This window comes from Carassius gibelio, chromosome B13 (assembly GCF_023724105.1).
Source record: "Carassius gibelio isolate Cgi1373 ecotype wild population from Czech Republic chromosome B13, carGib1.2-hapl.c, whole genome shotgun sequence".
In the NCBI taxonomy this organism is placed as follows: domain Eukaryota; kingdom Metazoa; phylum Chordata; class Actinopteri; order Cypriniformes; family Cyprinidae; genus Carassius; species Carassius gibelio.
The window spans coordinates 3,143,866-3,163,697 of record NC_068408.1 but is presented as its reverse complement, the minus strand read 5'-3'; the positions used below and the strand labels follow the sequence as shown (position 1 = coordinate 3,163,697).

Here is a 19,832-nt window from a genome sequence, read left to right as displayed (position 1 = left end):
AGCACGAGGTGACAGTGACATGTGAAGCAGGAAGCGACGGGTTCAGACGAAAACAGAAAGAGCGAGCGAGTGGTACCTGAGAGGGCTGCGAGCTTGGCCTCATGAAGTACACTAGATCCCAGTCTCTGACTCATCACCACCTGAACCATGAGAAACACAGATTAGACACCTGAGGAAAAGAGCAGCCACTTTTGAGAAACAAAATTGAGTTGCAAAGCATTTTTCATTTCCTCCATCATTAGGTTCCTCTCATCATCCCTCATCTTCAGATTAAGTCACAAATAATAAACTCTAATTCACAACAGATCTTAATATTCAGATGTTAATATACATGAGCAGAGAATTTTAAAAAATTTTAAAAAATTTAGGCTGCTCAGATGTTAAAAGCACGAAGGGCAGAGTTTATGTGGAAGTTTCAGGGTCTAAAATAACAAAAATAATATAGAAAAAAATTAATATATTTGTAATCACAAAAAGAAAATCTTAAAACACATCTTACAGAAATTACTTGACAAAATGAAAAAAAACACTAACACTGTGTAACAAACAGAGATGTATAAAGTACTAGAGAACCATACTTGAGTAAAAGTACAAGTGCTCTATCAAAAAAGTGACTTGAGTAGAAGTAGAAGTGCTCTTTAAGCACCACACTTAAGTAGAAGTACTAAAGTATTCAACATTTTTTGTACTTAAGTATTGCAAGTAGTCTATTTTAAAATTTACTACTCAAGTACTGAAAGTAAAAGTAGAAGTATTGTGTTATGTAGCTATTAAAAGGGGGGTGAAATGCTCGTTTTCACTCAATATCCTGTTAATCTTGAGTACCTATAGAGTAGTACTGCATCCTTCATAACTCCAAAAAGTCTTTATTTTTATTATATTTATAAGAGAAAGATAGTCTGTACTGATTTTTCCCGGAAAAACACGAGCGCCAGTAGGCTTTTGAGTTGAGAGCGTTTGGAAGCTGTGACACAGATCCAGAGGCTGAAATTTAACAAGAGCAGCATCAGCAAAGGCGGTATGCTATGTGGTATGTACTGAAACTGTATATATTTGCTTAGCGGTTTTGGAAAATGACTAAGTTCCACTTTGTGTTTTAAGCTGTACATGTGGAAACTGCAGTTTGATGACAACATCGCATGTTGTTTACTTGATAGAAGTAACTTGGTTACTCGGTAGAAGAGCGTGCACTTAGGACCCATATAAGGAAATTCCGCTCCATCTAACGTAACACAGAGCCATACTCGAAAAAAACTTTCCGAAACTTGTGACAAACCGGAAGAGGTTTTTTTGGAACAAAAATACTCTTTCAAACGTACAACTTAATTTTTGAAACTTTGTCCATGTTTAGCATGGGAATCCAACTCTTTAGCAGTGTAAAAAAACTCAGTATGCATGAACTAGCATTTCACCCCCCCTTTAAAGAAAGTAGTCAAAAGTTTGAACATATTGTTTTTACTATTTCAAATGATTAACCTAAAGGACAATCACAATTCCTTTGACTGTAACTTCTTGTAAACAAAAAATGGTTACTAGGGTTAGTTAGCCCAATTTGCAAAATGATGTCATTAATAACTTACCCTCATGTTGTTTCAAACACGTAAGACATCAGTGGGTCATTTAGAATTTTTTGAAGCATCGAAAATACATTTTGGTCCAAAAAGAGCAAAAACTACGACTTTATTCAGCATTGTCTTCTCTTCCGTGTCTGTTGTAAGACAGTTAAAAACAAAGCAGTTTTGTGATATCTGGTTCGCGTACGAATCGTTTGATGTAACAGGATCTTTTTGAAACAGTCCACCAAATCGAACTGAATCGTTTTAAACAGTTCGCGTCTCCAATGCGCATTAATCCACAGATGAATTAAGCTGTTAACTTGTTTAATGTTTCTGACACTCCCTCTGAGTTCAAACAAACCGATATCCCGGAGTAATTCATTGACTCAAACAGTACACTGACTGAACTGATGTGAAGAGAGAACTGAAGATGAACACCGAGCCGACCCAGATAATGACTCGTTCACGAGTCAAGAACCGTTTCTGTCAGACGCGTCCGATTCGTGAACCGAGGAGCTGATGATACTGCGCATGTGTGATTTAGCGTGAAGCAAACCGAAGCACAGAGCGTCTGAACCGAACTGATTCTTTTGGTGATTGATTCTGAACTAATTCTGTGTTAATGTTATGAGCCAATGTGCAGTCAACGCCAATGACGCCATTGCATCGAGCGCAAAAGAATCGGTGAACTGTTTTCTTCAACTGGTTTATTGAATCGAACTGTCAGAAAGAACTAACGTTACTGGTCATCCGAAAACCTATGCAACCGGTTCTTGACTCGTGAACGAGTCATTATCTGGCTCGGCTCGGTGTTCATCTCTCTCTTCACAGCAGTTCAGTCAGCACGCGCAGTCTCGCTTGATTCGCTCAATGATGTGCCAGCGTCATCAAACCTCTCATCTACAGTTCTGGCAGTGGTTTGTAATGGAATGATTCGTAACATTATTATAATTGTAACGAGTAACGATGCAGCACATAAAAAAAATATCGGAGTAAAAGTATTAAACTCAGCGAAAATATGTACCGAAGTAAAAGTGGAAGTAGGAGAAAAAAATAATACTCTAGTAAAGTACAGATACCGCCTTTTAGTACTTAAGTACAGTAGTGAAGTAGTTCTACTTCGTTACTATACATCTCTGGTAACAAATATATGTATATATATATATATATATATATATATATATATATATATATATATATATATATATATATATTTATTAGGACTGTCAAAAATAGCGCGTTAACGATGTTAATTAGTTGTTTGTCGTTAATTACGTCAAATTTTTTAACGCATTTCACGCATGCGCAGTGTGACGAAAACACCGAAGAAGCTTAAGGATTTACCCCAGTTACTCTCAAATACATTTATGCCAAGCTCGATAAACAGAGACGGGTAGCTGATACGCTGGAGCTTCTTCCTGTTATAGCGTCCTGTGTTTCACACGGCGCATGCGCAGAACGCCTACATGCAATGCAGCGAAAATTACAGCTGTTTGGAAAAGCATTTGCATTTTTACTTGGTTTTACTGGCACTTGAAGCCTTCAGAACGTGAAAATATCGATCCTAAAGTATTGTGGCAGAACAAATGAACACCTCTCAAAAACAAGAGTGCTGCTTATGTGATGGTGGCGCATGTTTGTGTTTCTGAGTTCATGCTTTCGAGTTTCTCTATCCATAATTTCATAGATTTGTGGCTATATTTAACCACTGGTTCACCTAAAACTCTTACACTATCTGTAGTTAAATGGCATGGTTTGATATAGTGCTCAGGTAAATTTGATCTAAGTAAATGTTAAACTTTTGAAATTCAGAAAAAAAGAACCACATATTGATGAATCAATACATGAAAATGATGTATCCATGTCCTGTTATTTATCTTTTGGTATGCATTTCAGAAAAAAATGGTTAGGATTCAGGTGTAATTACAAATAGTGATCAATCCTGATTAATCCACTGAAAATTCTGATTAATTTGATTAAAAATTTTAATCATTTGACAGCCCTAATATATATTATTTATATATATATATATATATATATATATATATATATATATATATATATATATATATATTTTATATATATATATAATATATATTTTATATATATATATATATATATATATATATATATATAATATATATTTTATATATATATATATAACATATATTTAATATATATATATATAATAAAATTCTTAAATACAATATACATTTGTGCCACAATGTTTTTGTTAAGATAATCTCGTACATAAAATAAAATATAATTTTAAAGTACAACATATATTTGAGCCATATATATATGATTTAATAAAAATCTTAAATGTGTGTCCTTCATTTGTGAAACAAACTTTTTAAAGAAAATCGTAAAAAATAATACAAATAAAATAAAAAAGTATATATATATAAATAATATTATATATTAAATATATATATATATATATATATATATATATATATATATATATATATATATATATATATATATATATATATATATATATATATATATATATATATAAATGATATATCAATTTGTGGCACTGAACATTCTGGAAGCCCTTAGCCATTATATTATAGTAATGTCAAGCATGCAAATCAATGTATGTGGCAGTTTTTGTAGTCACTGGATATAGTCATGGCGTCCTTACTACATTCTACACCTTTGAAAATCATAACAAGCGATGTCAAACTTTTTTTTATAAAGTTTTCTCCTTAAATATGAAGAGGTCAAATAAAATAATAAGTCAGACATTGCAGTGATCTGCTGTTTTTGTCATTCTCTGAAGAAGATTTATTCACTTGTTTTGGTCAGATTTTTATTCAAATGTTCATCCGAGTGACTTTTCTTTCTGTTTTAAAGATGTTTTCTTGGATTGTTTGACTACTCGAATTAAAACATAGGAAAATATGACTAAATTTGTTTCCTGCTAGCTCAACTTCACATGGACAAAAATCTGGCTCTGAACCTTTTCTTTATTCACAGCACATAGAAACTATCCAAAGTTTTTGTCATGTGACTTTGTGTTTCATGTCCAGTTATCAGAATGGATATTTCACATTTTATTTGAATTTTATTAAATAACAATTAAAAAAATGGCCAGTATAAGCAAATTAGTAGTAAAAAATAATGTAATTTAGGAAATAAGATAATTTACGGTTCATTCATCAAATTGTAAAAAGAAAATAAAGACTGGAAAGTTGAGTGCATTAAGTAGCATGAGAGTATGTTATTCAGTTATACACTTCCAGCTCAGCATCGTTTTCTTGTTTTACAGTAAACAAAAAACAAAACAAAACAAAAAATACTTAAAATTAGATTTATTAGCTTATAAAATAATAAACTTTCCATTGATGTATGGTTCGTTAGTTTCAGACAATATTTGTCTGAGATACAACTATTTGAAAATCTGGAATCTGAGGATGCAAAAAAATCATAATATTGAGAAAATCATCTTTAAAGTTGTTCAAATGAATTCTTAGCAATGAATATTACTAATCAAAAGTTAAGTTTTGATATATTTACGGTAGGAAGTTTACAAAATATCTACATGGAACATGATCTTTACTCAATATCCTAATGATTTTTGGCATAAAAGAAAATCTGTAATTTTTGACTCATGCAATGTATTTTTGGCTATTGCTACTAATATACCCCAGAGACTTCAGACTGCTTTTGTGGGACAGGGTCACATATATAGACTTACTTTAGCCGTTGCCTCTTTGATGGAGGATCTCAGTGCTCGCTCTTGCTCTTGAAGTCTGGAAAAAAAACGAAATTATAAATATAAGTGAGGCTGAAAATGAGATTTGAACACTAAATTATGGCAAATACAAGAAATATTAATTATGATGCTTGACTTGGCAGACAACATTAATAAACACAGGTAAGCAAACAATATTGATGCATTATTCACTGTGATTCAAGGCTAATTATTTTTAACTAAAACTAAAACTAAAACAATAAAAACTTTTTCAATTTTAAAGTAACTTGAAGTAATGCAAAAATTTAAATATTTAAAAACTTCCTATTTTATTTCAGCTAGTCTCTCATTTTCAGTTAGGTTAAGTTGAGGTACTAAAATGAATCAATAAAAATTAAATATTTCAGACCTATTTAAAAAAAAATATTATATATATATATATATATATATATATATATATATATATATATATATATATATATATATATATATATATATATATATATATATATATTACAAAAAGCATACAACAAAATTACTAAAACATTCAAATTTAAGTGAAACCACAAAATATAAAAATAAAATCTAATTCAAAATGTTAACAGAAACCATAACGTTATACAAATTATTTAAAAATAAATGCATAAAGTGTCTCCTGCTAGTAATATACAGTTTTATTAAGTGTATTAGACTCTAAAATATGAGCTATTCCTCATCAAGAGCGATTCTTCTTATGCATTACACACAGGTTTGGGACAGAAACCCAACACCAGCATCTGAAAGCTTTAACTCTGTGCAGCCTGAAAGCAATAAAAATTCATAACCGTGCTGAAAAGTGTCTCATTTCCAGAAGGGCCAGGTAAAAATACGATAAAAGAGAGAGGATTGCATGCAGAATCGGCTGCTTCTCTTCAAAACTCACTTTAAAGCAGCCCTCAGTGCAGGAGAAAATAAATCAATCTCTCAGCAGGGTTTGTTTAGCTCGGCTCAATGTTATGACCTCAATCTGCACCCTACCTCCAATAAATCTACATATGCATCAAAATCAATCAGTGAGAGACCAAACAGAGTCATGCAATCTAGAGTTCAATATTTCTCTGCTCAGACACACACGTTTCATCACCGCTAGAGATGACCTTGGAGCTCCTCCGAGAACTAAATCAACTGAAGAAGATTTAACTGATTTAACGTCAGTCTCAAATGTCAACGCTAGTGAAAGCTGACTGGCAGGTCATCTGACATCTTTAAATTATCACCTGTTGGTTTCTATAGTAAGTCTATATATGTGTCCCTGGAGCTCGAAACAAGAGAGATTTTAATATGTGACCCTGAACCACAAAACCAGTCATAAGGGTCAATTTCTCGAAATTGAGATTTGTACATCATGTGAAAACGGATTAAATAAGATTTCCATCAACGTATGGTTTGTTAGGATCAGACGATATTTGAAAATCTGGAATCTGAGGGTGCAAAAAAATCTAAATCTTGACAAAATCGACTTTAAAGTTGATTTCACACCAAAAATAGTGTAATGAATAAACCTCAGCCTGAAGGAAAAGTGAATTCACGTGTGTGCAGAAGAACACAGGAGAGGAAGATTCAACACTCTTCAGCAATAAAAAAAAACAATGAAGCACAATTTTACACAAGTTTATCTAAAATCATGTTAGTTTGGTTGAACTGGATCATCAAAGGTCAGCAGCAAAGCCATTAGTTAATAAAATAGGATTAGATACATTCATTAATTATTGCAAGTTTGCGTCACATTCTGAGTTTGCATTTTGCTGTTTTAATTCATTTTGTTGAATACTAAATCTACCGCTTAACGTGCATCCTTTGTAAACAAAGCAGTGCTGCGCTTATTAACTTTAATATGCATTATACAGAGGCTACATGAAAAAAACAAAATCCCATCTAAACTTTTCTAAAGCCAGTAAATTCCCCTCAGACATACATTCATATAAACTCCTACCTCTAATTGAATTGCGATATGTGCATCTCAACCGATTTGAATCGTCACATATTTTAATCATTCTCGCCGTTAATTGTAAAATCCCTATGCAATTGAGAATTAAATGCTAGTTAATGCATTTAATTAAATGCATATGAAATGTAGTGCGGTAAAAATAGAATACTATTCTTTGGAATGTTGTGAAGTAAAGTGCTGACCATCTTAATATCTTAACCATTAGTGTTGAGCAGGTTTGAATGTGTGTAAATGAGAGATATTTGGCAGTCACCTGATGATCTCTGCGGGTGGAGACACGCGGTGTTCAGAGCTGATCATGTCCTCCAGCGCTCGAGCCATCAGCCGCAGCTGAGCCGGATCCCAGCCGCCGAGGACGGGCTCCAGCTGCTCCTCCACAGCTCTGCTCCGCTCCTGAAGCTCCTGAAGCCTGCGCTGGAGATCACACATCTCCTTCTGAAGAAGACCAACACATGCTTAACCTCTTCACCTAACATCAGCTTCAGATCTGACCACAGATCAGTCATAATGGGAATTAGATTTCATGCTGACAGTTATGCATCTTTTTAGTCACATGATCCTATATTTCTGTTCACCTGAATCCTGTGTTTCTCCTCTAACAGTTTCTCTCGTGTTAGAAACCGGCTCTGAGAGCTGCTTGATCCCTGATCGGGACTCGGTTCACCATTTCGCCTGTTTGACAAAAATACAAATATATGTATAATCAGCCAAAACATGACACGAAAAGTGCTATTTTGGAAAACCAGGGTTATTGCATAACTCCAATTACTAGAAATAAAATAGATGTTAACTATAAAATAATACTAAAATAAAACAAAGTTTGCAAGGTAACCTTTTTTAATTTTTATTAAGTTTAAATTAAAGGCTTAATTAAAACTAAACCTGAAAAAAAAAAAAAAATATATATATATATATATATATTTAAAAACAACGAAAAATAATATGTATTTCGGAAACACAACAAAAATACTACAACTTTAAATAAAATGAACATAACAGCAAAACATATGCATATTAAATCTTATTCAAAATATTAACAAAAAATTATAATTTCTCTGTGATACTAAAATAAAACTGTTGTAAACTAGTAATTAAAATATAGGTGAAATAAAAATTAAACTTAAAACTTGGCAACTACCTGAAATAAAATAAGCTTAGGTGGAAGTACTAAAATCACTGGAGCTAAAACTCAAATAAAGGTAACATTTTTTATTTTCATTTAGTTTAATTTGAAGCAAAAAAATAAATAAAACTAATAAAAAAAAATAAAAAAAATTTAAATCATAAAAATGATAATTAAATTAAATTAATCTTTAAAATCAAAATGAAAACATGATTTGCAAATAAATTAAATATTAACAAACAAACAAAATGATGTGCAGTTCTTTAGCTTTTTTCTTATGATCATTAATAATCTGGTGTCTTTCCTGTGCTGAGAGCTCAGTCCATACTGTACGATAATAAATATATGGAAACGATAAGCAACAGGAAGTGCTGTTTAGACACATTCCAGCAGATCTGCCCTCCACCTGCGTGCTTTCCTGTTTAAACGGGTTATTTCTCAAACCAATATCAACTAACCAGACCTTAAACACAACACAGTGACATGTTCTGTAGAGCTGGAGCAAATCAAGCCAGATTTAGAAATGAGGCATTTACAGAATTCAGATGTGAAGAATATATTCAATTCACATCAATATAAATATACAGGGAATATTTGTGTTAAAAATTCTTTTTAAAAGGAGATTCATTCTTTTATTCAGCTAGGATGTATTAAATTGATCCAAAGTGACACTAAAGACATTTATAACATAACAAAAGATTTCCATTTCAATTAAATGCTGTTCTTTTGAACCTTCTATTCATTAAAGAATGTTTTCAACATTGATAATAATCAGAAATGTTCCTTTAGCACCGAATCAGCATATCAGAATGATTTCTGAAGGATCATGTGACACTGAAGACTGGAGGAATGATGCTGGAAATTCAGCGCTGCATCGCAGAAATAAATTATTTTTTACAATATATTAACCCAGGTTAAAAGATATTTAAAATTGTAATAATATTTCACATTATTACTGATTTTACTGTATTTTTAATCCAAACGACGCAGCTGTGTTGAGTTGTTGAATGTGTTCAGACCTGCAGTCTGTCCTGTGAACGGCCGCTCTGAGACGCTCCAGAAATCCAGAGACTTCGGGATGTCTGGATGGTAAACCAGGCTTCAGCGTCGCTCGCTCTCTCCTCAGTTCCTCTAGCTTCTTACCAAAGTGCTCTGCTAAACACACAAACACATTTTAGACTTCAACTTTCAGCAGTGTTTCTCTGATGGGGTAAGCCAAACTAAAACATAAACCTGTTATGCTCAATTTAGGTCAAAAACAAACCAAAAATTTCAAAAATACTACACCCCAGAGCCTATCAGAGTGCAAGACAGAAAGTACAAAACAAACACAACTGACCCACTTTACACACACACATCAGGATCTGGGAAAAGACTAGTGCTTTAAGTCAAGAGGGGCAAAAAGAAGACTTCCAGCTGACAAATGTAGGTCAATCATCTGATCTGACGAAGAAGTAGTTGAAGATTTTCCAGACACACAGTGAAGATTACTTTCAAGAAAATCAACTAAAAAGTGTGAGTATTGAAGGGAAGGACCCATGACACACTGCTGCTTCTCTCCATGAACAGCACACACTGTGTCTGAATGATGACTGTTCATGACCAGCAGATGGCGCTGTTCAACACTGAATAACAGATCAATTGAAAACCGCAACCTACAGAAGTTTGGAGTTTTATGTAATAAAATAATAATTGTTAATATTTATATATCTTCTGTTTATTATTTTGATATTTTCTTTCAAATTTTTAAGTTTTTAGTTAAGTAATTTTGTTTTGTAAAAAAAAAAATCGAAATAGTTATATATATATTTATATATATATATATATATATATATATATATATATATATATATATATATATATTTTTTTTTTTTTTTTTTTTTTTTTTTTTTTTTTCATATTTCAAATATGTAGTATTTAGAGACACGTTGCCTTAGAAACTGAAGTAAAATATGATTTTTTTTAAATAAATATTATAAATTATATTAAGAAAATTTTTATTTTATTTTAAGTTTTTTTCATGGTTTTAGCTAACAAAAAAATAACCCTGATACACATTAAGAAGTGGGATGTAAAAAGGGAATATTCTTGCTATCAAGTCAGCATGCACAGATCATGCTTTTTGTTTGGTAGTTTTATGTAATAATAAAATAATATTTGTTAATATTTTGATATCTTCTCTTTTTTTATTTTGATATTTTCTTTTAACATTCAAGTTTTACAGTTTTTAGTTATTAGTCATTTTTTTGTCATTTGTATTATTTGTATTTTTGTTTTAAAAAAATCTAAATAGTTTAAAAATATATTTTTCCTTTTATTTATTTTTAATATTTCAAATAAGTTATGTAGTATTTTGAGAAATGTTTCCTTAGAAACTGAAATAAAATCTGAAGAATTTTATTTTTTAGTATTATAAATTATATACATTTTTATATTATTATTTTTTTTTTAAGGAACTTTTTTTTCATGGCTTTAGCTAACAAAAATTTACCTGTTGCAAAGATACACATTGGAAATGGGATCTGAAATCTTTTAAATAAATTCAGTGTATAGTATGCATACTATAAACAAAGAAGTGGATGTAAAAAGGGAATATTCTTGCTATCAAGTCAGCAATCACAGCGAATGTTTTTAGTTTGGTTGAAGGTCACTATCTGGGAGTGTTTGGGTGTGTCTGAACCACATGAATGTGTTGAAACAGTCTTTATGTTCAGTCATCAGCTGTGGACTCATTTGGTCAAAAACTGCTGATATTTACAGATAGTGTGATCCTACTTTTAGATGTGGAAGATGAAATCAATTCGTTTGCATATTTAAACTTAACACACACAAACTACTGGCTAGAGAAACCCTTATGCTTCAGCAAATGAATGATCAAACCAACACTGAGCATGTAAATGTCTGACCTGTGTCATAATCATCATCCAGAACCGCTTTGTGCTGCAGTCTCTGGAGCTTCACCATCACGGACTCGATCTATATATACATAAAAATAAAGATTGTGAGTAACATTACAATGAGAAAACTGTTATAATAAAACGCTTAGTTCCTGTGATTCTGCACATTTTTTGCATGAAGAAAGCTTCATTCAGTTCATTCAGAGCATTCGTGGCATTTTGTGCAAGCAGCCTATAAGTCATAATACTAACATTATGTTGTATAAAGCAAGATTAGAAAATTCTGAATTGAATATGAAAATCGAAAAACCTCCAGTAAAATGTATTTCCTAGCTACATTCGACATCATTGTGTGGCACTGACCTTGCTGTTTGTGCGATTGTTCTGCAGACAGTCTTGCAGAACATCCTCGCACTTGTTTATCGGAGCGTCTCGACTGTGATCCGAGGACGAGGTGGTGCTGTCGTAGCCGGATGTGACCGAGGAGGCCGAGGTCGAGTCTGACGAGTCGATGGAGAACGAAGACGTGACTTCAGTGTCCAGAGAGCCAGAGTCAGAGTCCTGGACGCTTTCTTTAGCATAAGACGTCATGAAGGACGAAATCTGTACATCCAGGTCTGCTAGCCACAGCTCTCGGGCCAATAAAATACTTTTTTGCTGACCAATGGACCCAAGTGAATTGCTTAGAGAGAAAACCTTGTGTTCTGTTTGGCTAGTCGGAACGGTGCTGATCTCTGATTGGCTAGTCGGAACAGTGCTGTTCTCTGATTGGCTAGTCTGAACAGTGCTGATCTCTGATTGGATAATCGGAACGGTGCTGATCTCTGATTGGATAATCGGAACGGTACTGATCTCTGATTGGCTAGTCGGAACAGTGCTGTTCTCTGATTGGCTAGTCTGAACAGTGCTGATCTCTGATTGGCTAGTCTGAACAGTGCTGATCTCTGATTGGATAATCGGAACGGTACTGATCTCTGATTGGCTAGTCGGAACGGTGCTGATCTCTGATTGGCTAGTCGGAATGGTACTGATCTCTGATTGGCTAGTGGGAACTGTGCTGATCTCTGATTGGCTAGTTGGAACGGTGCTGATTTCCGATTGGCGAATCGGAACGGTGCTGATCTCCGAATTGCTAGTCGGAACGGTGCTGATCTCCGATTGGCTAGTCGGAACAGTGCTGATCTCCGATTTGCTAGTCGGAACGGTGCTGATCTCCGATTGGCTAGTCAGAACAGTGCTGATCTCCGATTTGCTAGTCGGAACAGTGCTGATCTCTGATTGGCTAATCGGAACAGTACTGATCTCCGATTTGCTAGTCGGAACAGTGCTGATCTCCGATTGGCTAGTCGGAACAGTGCTGATCTCCGATTGGCTAGTCGGAACTGTGCTGATCTCCGATTGGCTAGTCGGAACTGTGCTGATCTCCGATTGGCTAGTCGGAACGGTGCTGATCTCTGATTGGCTAGTCGGAACGGTGCTGATCTCCGATTGGCTAGTCGGAACGGTGCTGATCTCCGATTGGCTAGTCGGAACGGTGCTGATCTCTGATTGGCTAGTCGGAACGGTGCTGATCTCCGATTGGCGAATCGGAACGGTGCTGATCTCTGATTGGCGAATCGGAACGGTGCTGATCTCCGATTGGCGAATCGGAACAGTGCTGATCTCCGATTGGCTCAAGTGATTTACTACTAAAGCAGTGTGAGGTTCTGAAGCAGCCGAGTGTGACGTTTCAGACTTCCTTCTGTCCCATTCAGACAGTTTGCTCACAGATTTGTTTGTCCTCACATCTAACAGATCTCTAGTTTCTAGCGACTGCTGAATGAAACTGAAGCTGGATTTGAAATCGTTGTGCGATGGCACTGGGGAATTTTCCTTAGTGTCACCCAAATGGTGAGTTTGGGAAGATTCTTGGCCGTTGTCTCTCTTGAAGACCTCCCCAAGCCATCGCTCACTGGGGCTGCTGGGTAATTTCAAAGCTCTCTTTTGAGTGTTCTCAGTAGTAGGCGAGTCAGAAACGTGGTCGGAGTCACGTGACTGGTTAAGCGGCTCTAAACGCATGTATCCCGGGCGTCTGAAGCTCCTCCTGCGATGGCATCCCGCTGCCGCCGGCGGACTCACAGCACCTGTTGAGAACAGATTACTGATTAACTGTCTGAAGTCGTGATGATAAACCATGACAGGGGCTTTATAACAGGACACCCATCATGTAAACTCTCACAGTGGTGTGTCTGTGATCAGTGTGTCAAATACAACACAGCCGTTGAGAAATAATACTGATGGGCACTTTAGGAAATGCACAGTAAAAACAACTATAAGAGTTTAACAACAGTGTAAAGATACGATTCCAATATGAAAAAATTCTAAAATAAAACATTTAATTAAATATTAAAATGTAAATATACAAAATTTAATAACATGGGCATCATTAAATATTGTACTGTATTACATGGTAATTTACACTTCAAACTATTTTTACATTTAAATATATATTTTGTACATTTTTAAACTTAAGTCTTTTTTTATTTTTTTTAATATTTAAAAAAATAATTTACTTCAATGCATTTTTTATGGGCTCAGTGAAATTTTAGCAAATGATGCTCAGATTTGTCAACACACACACACACACACACACACACACGTGCGCGCACGAATTAGTTTTTATATTTTTATTTATTTTTATATATTCCATTTTAATTTCAGTTTTAGTAATTTTGTTCTGTTTGTCATTTGTATTTGTTTTTGTTTTACATATATCTACATAGATTTTATTTATTCATGTTAATAAATTTAAAAATGACAAAGCTTCACTTTTAAAATTCATTTTAAATGCAAACATTTAAATGTATTAAAATAAAAACATTAATTAAATAAATAAAAATATTGTTTGCAGGAAGCCTAAAGAGTTGTTTCATAGTAAATTAAACAAGATTGTGAATAATTTGAAACTTTATTAAGATCAACTTTTCCAAACTATGAAAGCAACATTGTAAAAATGACTGTAAGAGGAGCCAAAACTAGTTAATGACATCAAATGAACATTAAATGTCTCTTGCAGATCTTTCTAAGATAAACACACAAACTCACTCACATGAGAGAAATAACTGAAAGTCCATTCACACAACCCGAGAGAACAGACCCAGCCAAAACCTGATATGATAGTGACAAACAGATTTCCCTCAAAACAGGCCTTAAATATTGCAAGACAAGAAACATGATGCCAAAGAATCTCCTTTTATCTTCTGGCATTGCAATCTTTCACCATAATTTACACTCTGCGCTAATGAAGAGCAGATGAAGTCACTGCTGAAGAATGTTTTCTAGAGAGAGAGACACATCCTCTGAGGACAGTCAATTCCCAAAGCTTTGCCATCTGATCGCTTTTACATAAAATTGCAAACTGAAGTTAACATTTCAGCAATTTAATTTAACAACACACTTGCATGCTTACAGATCTCTGATGATAATGTGTGACCCTGGAGCACAAGACCAGTCTTAAGCCTCTGGGATATATTTGTAGCAATAGCCAAAAATACATTGTATGGGTCAAAATTATTGATTTTATGCCAAAAATCATTGGGATATGAAGTAAAGATCATGTTCCATGAAGATATTTAGTAAATTTCCTACTGTAAATATATCAAAACTACATTTTTGTTTAGTAATAAACAATGCTAAGAATTAATTTGGACAACTTTAAAGGAGATTTTCTCAATTTTTTCTGATCATGTCAATCCAGTTGAACAGATGTGACTAAATATGAATTCTCTTTTAAACCATTAAGTATATATGGTTTTGATGTTTTAGTAAGCGTCTTATTTTGTATTTAATTTTATATTGTTATGAGTTAATCATTAGCATTTCATCCACCTTCTTTAAGTCACATTTCAAGTTACTTTTGTTTATAAAGCACTTAATTCAACAGATTGCTTCAAAACAGCTTCACATTACAGAATAGGAAAACATCAGTGTTAATGTTGCAAAACATTTTAATTATAAAGCAAATAAAATAATAATTTCAGCTTTTTTATTTTAGTGTCATTATCAGCTAAATTCAGTAAAAATGTTTGTTTTCATCCTATAGCTTTGGTGCAGTTAAATCAGTAATTATAACTGAATAATAAATCGTCTTCTAAAACAGTTTCTTAATTAGTGTTTTTATTGTTTTTAAATATATATTTCTTATGATTTCATAACCTTAGTTTGTTTATTTATGCAGTATCTTGCTTTATAAATTACAGATTGCTTATATTTTTATGATTTCTTTTCTTTAAGTCATTTGTCAAGTCACTTATTTATATAACACTTTACACAATACTGTTTGTTTATATTTTAAATTTTAAATCATTTTAGCTTTTAATTCACTAATTTTAAGTATATATTTCAAGTCACTTATTTATGGCACTTTATACAATAAATTTTTATTTAATTAGTTATTAACTTTTCATGTCACTTTTATTCATATTGTTAGATTAATTACTAATTCTATAACACTTTATACAATACAGATTGTTTACATTTTTATGTAAGTTCACATTTCAAGTCACTTTTATTTATATGATTACATTTTTCATTAGTTTGGAAAACCCTGCACTTCATCTAAAATGACCTTTGTGCACTATGACCTACACAAAACAACTTTTGGTTATTTTTGTCCTTCTGTGAAACATTATAAAGAAGATATTTTGAAGAATACACTGAAAACAGCAGCATGGCTGAAAACATACAGTGTAGAGTTTGTCATGATTCCCTTAAAGAACAGATGAAACCCACATTTTCAGTCAAGCTGCATTTATTTCTAGCGCTTTATGCAGAACAGATAGTTTCAAAGCAGCTTCACATTAAAAAACAGGAACGTTAGAGTGCTAATATTGTCAAATTAATCAGTTATGAAACCAATTAAGCTGTAAAGCAGCTCTACAGAAGGCAACAATGTCAATATTCGGCTTAAATTTTGTCCAATTTTGAAGCTGAATTCAATTTCTCCTGGGGGATTGTCCACCAGTTTTATGAGCAACAGGTGAAAATTATGCTTTTCTCAACAACACGCATGATTTGAGAAATGATTGTCTGGAGCAGTATATGAAAACACCAAGTATGTGCAAGAGCAACAGATGTTTGACTCGGCAAACACCAATAATTACTGATAAACAGTTGAACCACTAACAGAAACACCACACAAGCTTCAATCAATATTGACTTGCAGTGAGAGAAGCATGCGTGTTTACTTTAGTGGATTAGAGAGACCCTCTCCAAACACACTTCTGCTTTCCTCGGCCTCCCACTGGATGCTCACCAGTGTTTCACACACATGACGGTGTGCCGAGGAGATCATGAAGAGGAAAAAGGGAATGTTTTCCATTTCAGAAAGGTTTCGCCATTTGAGCTGATTCAACAAACTTACACACGTCCAGTGACGGCAGCGTTTGAGGAAGTGAGAGTTCGGTGGTCATTTTCTGAAAATCCTGTCCTCCTTTCTTTTTAACTCACAGATATTAAAGTCGACAGTAAAGACCAAGCTCAGCTCTCTGTGAGCCCACTACATCCAAAAACCCACGTCCACAGCAGCGTTTTACTGTTAACTAAAACCAAAACATCTGTTAACAGAAATAAAATTCAATTAAAAACTGCAACTAAACGAAAAAGTGAAATGTTGACTGAAATCTTGCAACTAACTTAATATTTCTGAAAGTTGAAGTTGTAAAATTGCTAACTGAAATAAAACAAAAACTGAAACAAAAATATATTTTTTTAGGTCCACATTAAGTCGCTTTGGATAAAATGCAACAGTAAAAAAAAACAACAATAATTTAAATTAAAATGAAAACTGAAAATATTAAAAATAGCAGCAGAACATAGAAAGATAGAACGATAGATAGAGCGATATATATATAAAATGTGTTAACAACAACAAATTATACCAAATTAAAAACTTAAAGTGACAGGTCTACTAATGAATCGTCAACTTCTCAAAGAACAGGAGCATTTTCGGGTCTAAATGGTTAAGGACTTGAGCACACAGGAATTCAAACCCTCCGAAACTCTTATACTGCATTTAAATTTAGCAGCTGCACTTCTGGCTAAAGTCTCGACGCACTTCCTGTTCGCTCACAGAGGAGACACAAACAGCTGGAAATCACCTCACACACACACACACACACACACACACACACTAAACCATTTGAACTGGGGAAACTGTTTGCACATAAACAACAACAAATCTGACGATGAAAGAGAACAAGAACCATGAAACTGTAACAGAAAATTCAATCAAAATAACAACGGTTACAGAAATAGTTCTTCCAAAAAGGACCATTCTGTCATCACTCACCCTCACACTGTTCCAAACTCATATGTTTGCCATAAATGATCAAAAATCACCAAGAATTAGACCCTATTTGCTTTCAAAATACGGAAAAGAACAGCATGAACTTCTGATAAATATCTAATTCTGTTTCACAAAAAATAAAAAAGACAAGTTTGGAACAAGGGGAGGGTGAGTAAATAAATAATGACAACAATTTCAATTCTGGATTAGCCTTTCCTTAAACCTCTTTCATGGAATGCATGCATTTTGGTGCCCACATAGTGCACCAACAATATCAGTCTGAAAGCCAGATCTGAACTTCTCTAACCTTCTGATGGATGTCTAAAAATAAATCAGCCGCTAAACCACCAGATGCGCCATCCTCGTCTATTCTGACACTGTTTGCTGAGCTTTGATGTGGGAAGAGATTGCAGCGAAAGGAATAAAGGAAAGTTCTGCGTTCCCAAAGATCATATTGCACACTAGAAATCAAAACATGAGGCTCAACATTCAGAAAACATCTCATTAGTCACAGTACAAAATACTGTGGTGGAAGAGTGATGGTATTTTGATAACATGCTACTTAAATCAAACAACAATAATATAGACATAAACAATGTTAAACATTATCATAGAACATTGATATACACAATGGTGCTTAATGACTACCATTTACCATTGTATTCATATCCTACTTAATGCTATTGTTAAGAACGGTCCATAAACATAGTGCTTGCATCATATCATGTCCAATATAATAGTAACATCATGGTACCTTTAACAGGCTTAGTTTTTTGTCATGTCCCAATTTATTAGGGTACTATGGTACAAAAACATGAAATTAGATTACTTTTGGCATATATGCTAATAAAATAATTCTTTCAAGCCATTATCACGCAGAAATTGCTAGAAACGTTCACACATACTTGCAATTATTTTGAGGTAGAAAGACTGAAATAGTATTTTCTATAAAAACTCATTTATACAGTATACTAAACTATTTTCATGCAATGCCAAATTTGCCAAACCACATAAAAAAATACAATTTCTACAAGCTAAGCAACTTTTTTTTTTCAAAGATTACTATGACACAACACCGTCAATAAAAAGCACTTCCAGCGTATCATGTCCAATAAAACACAGTGATACCAAAGTATATTGATAATTCATTGCGTTTCAATTTATGACAGCACTAAGATATGAGTAACCAAGTGACATATCAAGGAATGGTGTTGTCTTACCTGTCCTCACAGCGCACCGGTGACACCTGGAGTCGGTGGCAGTTTTGTGGTTTGAGTTGTTTTCCACCCTGATCATTCCTGCGAACATCATGACTGTTTAAAACCCCTAAATCAACTAAAAATATAGTTGATATTCAGTTAAACGCCAAACGCCGCGCGTGTCATTCTCCGATGGGCGGCGCGTGCACCGAGCGCCGTTCACTTTCCTTCAGAAATATATGTATTTTGTTTACACTTTACAGTCCGCATATAGCTGGGTTGTCCGATATGTAATCTCAATCGACGTTTGAATAAAACAGATGCATAAAAAAACTCTTCGATGTTAAATGGCGAGTTTCCGGTTGAAAGGGAAACCCGAAGAATGCTCTGCTCGCGTGCGATTGTGCTTCTCTCTTCAATCCAGAGAAAACATTTCTAAGATCTCTGTTTTATTTCCGTTATCCTCTGGAAAGATGAAGCTAAACCAGACGAGAGCCGGGTTTCATCCGCTCTTTGTCCCGTCATGTGTCGTGTTGTGAAGGAGTTTCTGTGACGTGTGCTGCAATTTGACTCTGATTCACACCAAAGCAAAACTCCCATCAACTTCAACTACTTGAACTTCCCATGTCTGGACTCTTATGTCATTTATCTTAAAACGTCTGAAAAAATACCAAATCAAGACTGGTTCTTTGTTAAACTGAAAAATCAAAACAAAACATTAAAAAATGAATATAATGAATATATGTTTGAAATGGTTAAAATATTGTTTTGAAAATGAAATCTGAAATGCACCTGTGGTTGCTTTTCTAGGACACCTATGTGTGAACTTGAGGAAAACTGACTTAATTTAGCTACACTCTTTTTTAGCTATTTAACCCAAAGGTTGGTTGAGTCCATATTTGACCCAAAGTTGGGTTGGGTATCCACCAAAAATCACCAAAATGCCAGCTGATCAAAGATAATGAGCTCAAATAATTAAGAAAAGTAAGAAGACACATCCGGGAGCAATTGAGACACACATACAGTATTTGATTTAAAATAA

The 19,832-nt window shown here is 33.8% G+C and overlaps 1 protein-coding gene across 3 annotated transcripts in view; it reads right to left on the bottom strand.

Annotated features, from left to right (window-relative positions):
* Window positions 1-19,392, bottom strand: part of disc1 (DISC1 scaffold protein) — a 45,998-nt gene extending 26,606 nt beyond the window's left edge. Inside the window, exons 1-8 of one of the 3 annotated variants that reach the window (XM_052572782.1) lie at window positions 18,812-19,392; window positions 11,630-13,389; window positions 11,276-11,345; window positions 9,389-9,524; window positions 7,822-7,918; window positions 7,500-7,681; window positions 5,263-5,317; window positions 77-140 (exon numbers count right to left, since the gene is read on the bottom strand). In XM_052572782.1, the coding sequence (XP_052428742.1) occupies window positions 77-140; window positions 5,263-5,317; window positions 7,500-7,681; window positions 7,822-7,918; window positions 9,389-9,524; window positions 11,276-11,345; window positions 11,630-13,389; window positions 18,812-18,902 (2,455 nt within the window). In that variant the 5' untranslated portion in view covers window positions 18,903-19,392. The remainder of the gene's footprint in view (window positions 1-76; window positions 141-5,262; window positions 5,318-7,499; window positions 7,682-7,821; window positions 7,919-9,388; window positions 9,525-11,275; window positions 11,346-11,629; window positions 13,390-18,811) is intronic. The other 2 variants (XM_052572780.1, XM_052572781.1) reach the window with 2 other exon arrangements.
* Between the last annotated feature and the right edge of the window lie 440 nt (window positions 19,393-19,832).